This window comes from Anguilla rostrata, unplaced genomic scaffold, assembly GCF_018555375.3.
Source record: "Anguilla rostrata isolate EN2019 unplaced genomic scaffold, ASM1855537v3 scaf1144, whole genome shotgun sequence".
NCBI lineage: Eukaryota > Metazoa > Chordata > Actinopteri > Anguilliformes > Anguillidae > Anguilla > Anguilla rostrata.
Window position 1 is genome coordinate 15,843 of NW_026986475.1, and position 6,205 is coordinate 22,047.

The following is a 6,205-nucleotide window of genomic DNA, read 5'->3' on the forward strand; positions in this document are numbered from 1 at the left end:
CACAACCATACACACCACACATACACACACGCACACACACACATATTAAAGCGTAGTACGAATTAAGGTGCCATTTTCAATCTAAAGTTATTCTTAAAGTAGCCTATTTAAAACTATGTGAGGACTTCCACATTACTGCACTGTAAATAACAACTGAATTATTATTATTATTTGACCTTTATTACGCAGGATGGAAATAATGACAACAGTGTTCTTTTTTTACACTGATGGTGTGTATCAGCGGATGCTTGCACCACTCTTGTGCACCCAATAATTTGCTTCATTAAACAGCCAATCAAATCTGCCCCTGACATGTGCCCTCCTACTGTTCAGTGAATGAAGAGAAATTATTATCTCAAGTCCTCCTCTTATCTGTACAGTTTGAGTTTTACAGCGCAGAGGACAAACAGGGTTTCAGGCAGAGAAGAGTCTCCAGAAGAGGAGAGTTCAGATACAGTGATGCCACCACTCTGTGCTGTTTTTGTGCTTTTCAGCAAAGTCTGTAAGTGTATAATTTGTATTGACTTGTCAGACAAAATAACTTTACATTCAGACTGTATAGACCTATTTATACAGAGATTTTTGTGGTTTTTAATTGCGTATTTCACACTGCCATTTGCATTGAAATATTGTTTTCTGTCGTCTTACAGATGGTCTGCTTGGGAATATAATTCAGCCTGACACGCTGGTGCGAGCTCAGATCGGAGACACTGTGACTCTCCCATGCTTCTACTCTGTAAACGTTTTTGATATCAGTTGGTATAAGCAGCCTCTTGGACAGAAGATTCAGCACATTGCAGTGCAAGATGTAAATAAAAATGATACTCAATTTTTCAATGAGTTTAACAACAGTAAACGCTTCAGTGCTAAAGGAACAAAGGGGATCTTTAACCTGACTGTGTCACAAGTAGAGCCATCAGATTCAGCCACATACCACTGCGCTACGACGCCCTTCAGAGAGACCATCTTTGGAGATGGAACGACTTTAATGGTGATGGGTAAATATGAACCTAAAATGATGCTTTACAGTAGTTACGGAGTGTAGCACAGTGGGTAAGGAACTGGGCTTGTAACCGAAAGGTCGCAGGTTCGATTCCCGGGTAAGGACACTGCTGTTGTACCCTTGAGCAAGGTACTTAACCGGAATTGCTTCAGTATATATCCAGCTGTATAAATACAATGTAAAAGTTGTGTAAGTCGCTCTGGATAAGAGCGTCTGCTAAATGCCTGTAATGTAATGTAATGTAGTTACAGGCTTGCAACAAAATACTTTGCTCACTGGCACAATGCCAGTGAAATATTGCAGAAAAGTGTTATTTTTATAAATAAATAAACATCTGGAATATGCTTTTTAAAAGTGAATTTAAATTATCCTAGGAAAGCAGATTTTTCTTTTAGGGTAGGGTTAGCCAAACTCTGTGTTGTGTGTTTGTGTATTGGATCAGTGCTATGTTAAATATATATTAAGGTATGCTGTTGATTAAGACATTGCATGTTAAGCCAAACACTGTAAATTTGCATTATGATTTTTTAAAGTCTTTAATGAAACATCACAAATAGACAAATAGGCAGTTTTGCATGCATTGGTCACTAATCCAGATTGGGAAGTTCAGCCACGGCCTAGATTCAATACTGTGTTAATCATGGTAATAACTGTAGCAAAGCACATATATAATGATTGAGTCCAAGCATATGTCCTGTTATGTTATTAATTGTTAAAATTCTTCAGGTTCAGAGTCACACAACAGGACAGTAGTACTGCAGCAGCCCGAGTCTGAGTCAGTGCAGCCAGGAGACTCTGTGACTCTGCAGTGTACAGTACACACTGAGACCTGTGCAGGAGAACACAGTGTGTACTGGTTCAGACAGGGCTCAGGAGAGTCCCCTCCAGGAATCATTTCCACCCATGGAACCAGGAGTGATGAGTGCCAGAGGAGCTCTGGGGCTGTGTCTCCCACCCAGAGCTGTGTCTACAACTTCCCCAAGAGGAACCTCAGCCCCTCTGATGCTGGGACTTACTACTGTGCTGTGGCCACCTGTGGGGAGATCCTGTTTGGGAACGGGACCAAGCTGAATGTTAAGGGTAAGCTTTTTTAAATGAATGTACAGCATGATAGCACATATAATATTGATTCACAATTGTAATGTAAAACTATATTTAACTAGGAAAATATATTGATTTTTACATCATTTTTTTTGTAGTAACAAAAAAATCTCAATGTCATTCACAAAATCCTAAACACATATTTATATTTCAGGAGGTGAATTATCCACGCTTGTCTGGCTCTCGATCATACGGACTGGAGTTCTCTGTTGCATGTTGCCCATATTTGTCCTCATCTATTGCAAAAAGGCATAAATAATGATGATATTATGGGATTCATACCATTAAATCAGCGAATCATATTCATATTAATACCTCCTTCTGGGTATTCTTTTTCTCCTTCTTCTTCTTATAATGACTTTTTTCCAGAACATAGTCCCTGTTTACAAATTACCCTGTTGTATGAATCCTAATTTTGGCATAATAGCATATGACAGCTGATGTTGCTCAAACAGTGTAATGCAATTAAAATGAATTTCAATCATTTGAAATGGATTTGATTATGTTCCTGATACTCAAAAGTATTTGAACACCGACAATCATAAGAGAAGGACTTTGTGAACTTTAGTCTGAAACTCTAAATACAAGATGCATTTATTTCAGTCTACGATAGCTGCTGGATCTTTGTGAAGGAATCTTATTGTGGCCTGTTTGAGGGATCAAATGCATTTTTAGAGAAAACATGCAATTTGGAATAAACACTGCTATTCCAATATCAAAACAGAATTATTTCAAATCACACACATATAATAATGACTTAATGATACAAATGAAAATATATTTCAGTACAGAAAGTTCATGAACAGAACTTTGGCACTGAGAGCTAATGGTTTTCAAACAGCAGCATCAAACCGGGCGGGCAGGGTGGCATAGTGGTTAGCAGGGTTGCCTCGCAAGAAGGCTAGGCGTGCTCCTGCAGGTGCCCTTGACCAAGGCACTGGCCTCAGAACTGGAGTTGGTCCCCGGGCGCTGCACTGTGGCTGCCCTCTGCTCCTAAGTAACTAAGATGGGTCAAATGCAGAGGACAAATTACCCCACAGGGTTGAATGAAAGTATCTATCTAAACATACAGGTGAGACAGAGTATGTTTGAAATTCCTGTAATGTAACAGTATCTTAAGACTGTTATCGCCATTCGTCTTTTTATGACAGAAATGTATCATGGTGTGGTCCAGCCAATATTTTCGGTGCTGTAAATAAAATCTGTATCGGTCAGTAATGGCAAATGCTCATGCTTAACCTCGTATCACATATTCATGCAGAGTATGTCTCATTGATGGTATTCATTCCCACTAAGGGCTAATGCTACATGTATAGCAGGCTGTGCCTTTAAAATAGGCCTGACAAGGGCCTGGTTACCATTCAGTCTGAGGTCTGTCTGTTCTGCCCAGTATTGTGACCAGGTGGCATAGATACATTTGTGCCAAACAGAGAAATCTGTGAGTTTCACACTATTTTAGGATTTAATTATTAGTTATTAAATGTGCAAACATTCTTGTAAGCATCACATTGTACATGGAAAGATCCCAGCGTTAAATGATTGATCAGTTTTCAAGTTGCTTTTTGACGAGCCTCAACTCAAAGTTAGGACATGCCGTAATATTTGGAACGCTAACACTAGTTCCTTGGAGCTAATTTAAGCTGCGTTAGCTTCATAGTGCTCATTAATCTTGGAAGATAGATTTTGCACTGAACATCCAGGCATTAGAGTGACAAGTGTAATGCGTACAAGAAAAAAAAAAACAACTAGCATAATGTGGGCATGATGCACTTTTCACTTTGGTGGGTTCATGGGTCTGTATCACGTTTGGTTGTGAGAGTGGACTGCCCTGCGGACAGTGCCAGTGCTATTGCAGTTTCAAAAGAGCTAAAAAATGCTCACAGGGAAAGTAGGAACCTGTGTCAGGGAGTACTGTAGCCCAGGCCCTCCCACCATTACATAGATTCACAAATATCATGATCATTAGTCAGGACATCATCCACAGTGTTAACATCACCATCATCTTCCTCATCATCATGGCCATTATTAACATCACCACCACCACCTCATCATCATCATAATCGTCAATTTTCCAGCTTATTTCAGACAATGAACAATTTGACTAAATGATTTAAGTTTAATAATTTGACGAGTGTTTAATAATTATTCTGTGGTAAATAGATATTCTCGACTGCATGCAGGCGGTCTGTCTCTAAAGGATGTTTAGAGATAGACATCAGAATAACACCCTGGTCAGTCACTAGGTGCAGTACCATGAAGTTTCGATCCTGAGAATTATATCTACAAAACAGGCAATTATTACACCATTTGCATAATTTAATAATCATTAAAATAATACAAACAAAAACAGAGTTACTGGTGTTGAATCCAATGAACGTAAACCAAACAGTTTTATATACGGTACGTACAGTACAGACACACAAGCAATTAACTGCACTTATAATGGAATTCCACACAAGTCTGATTCCAGATCCCTCAAGAATGGAAGTATTGTGGCTTCATGTCCATGCTCTCACTCGCCCCCTGGTGTCAGGAGCTGGGAATGCACCCGTTTTCTGAGGAAGAGCGGTGAACATGTACTCAGCTGCTGTGTAGCATTAATCACACTGGACCCATTCTTTTGCATTTCACAGAAATGTCTGTGTTTTGTGACCATGATTCACATTATAATGTTTGTTGTCAAAAAGTCAAACAACAGTAAGGGCTGCAGGTAGTATGGCGGTGGGGTTGGTAAGGTGACAGTTATTCTGCTTGTTTAGGGGAGGAACTCTCAAAACATTTCCATAAAACATACATTTGTATGGCTTTTAAAATGCTCCTGGGACAGAGTTATTCTAGTTGAGGAGTACAATAATAAAAAGAAGGCATTAAAGGTCACATGGGCAGACACTTTGGCTGATATATTTCCATCTCTGAGTTCACTGCACTGCTTATTGTTTCTGAAAGCTTTTGCACACGGCTCTCTCTTTCATTACAAGTAAAATGTGTTTGTCTGTTTCAGACTGCTCTGTTTTGGTGACAGGGGAGGTCTAGTTTTTTTCCACTCACAGCCTTATACATTCAGCTCTACACAGACCAGAGCTGCACAGGAAGACTGACCTGCACCTCCTCCCTCTCTCAGCGCTGAAACCACACTGACGCTCCGATCAAATTTATTCACTTCACACCTCAGACCACCTTTCCATTACATGAGACCAGAAAAGAGCGGCTTAGAAACCAGTGCGCTTATATTTACAATCTGTCTCCAAGATTTAAATACATACTCAATAAGTCTGAAATGATGTGATCACTCAACATCTTGATCATTCCACTTCTTTTCCTGCCCTGATGGTACGTTCCATGGTCATGTGACCAGCTGTGGTGACACGGGCCATTAAAGTGTTCTACTCATTCAGGACATGCAGTATTCTTCGTAATGAATGTATGTAGTGAGTAAAGTCTAGAGCAGAATGGACTCACATGAAACTATCCTTGTATCATGGGGGAGGTGGGGGGGTTTGACAAACAGGGTGTGAGTGCATAGCTGAGGGGAAAGAGAGAGTGCGTGCCTGCGTGTGTGTGTGTGTGTGACCAAAGAGAGCAGTATCCTAGCAAGTTAGGTTCCATTGGGTACTAGGGGGCAGGGGGCAGGGCAGTATTAATTATTGTCCAGTACTGTTTTTGTTTCCTGCTTATAACGTCTTTCCTTTGAGAGCGTGCTTAAGATCACGCTCTGAGACCTGCTTGCTGGTCTGAGGGGGGTTTTTGCACAATGCTGGAGGTGCAGCTCTCTCTGTGTTTTCGTCGGACTCTCTGGCCACTGACTCAAAACAAAACCCCTGTGCTCTGCCTTTGTGGTTTCCTGCATGCACCCCTTTCATATGTCACCTAGTAAGCCCCCCCCCCGCTCTCTCTCTCTTTCTCACCCCTTTCATACGTCACCTAATAAGCGCCCCCCCCCTCTCTCTCTCTCTCTCTCTCTCACCCCTTTCATATGTCACCTAGTAAGCCACCCTCTCTCTCTCTCTCTCTCTCTCTCTCTCTCTCACCCCTTTCATATGTCACCTAGTAAGCCACCCTCTCTCTCTCTCTCTCTCACCCCTTTCATATGTCACCTAGTAA

General features: G+C 40.9%; 1 protein-coding gene across 1 annotated transcript; it reads left to right on the forward strand.

Moving 5' to 3' along the window:
- Positions 1-360: 360 nt before the first annotated feature.
- On the forward strand, positions 361-3,825 carry LOC135247206 (uncharacterized). Its single transcript, XM_064320522.1, has 4 exons — positions 361-502; positions 651-998; positions 1,730-2,083; positions 2,259-3,825. Exons 1-4 carry the CDS (start codon positions 460-462, stop codon positions 2,357-2,359), a joined length of 846 nt encoding a protein of 281 aa, XP_064176592.1. The 5' UTR covers positions 361-459; the 3' UTR covers positions 2,360-3,825.
- The last annotated feature ends 2,380 nt before the right edge of the window (positions 3,826-6,205 follow it).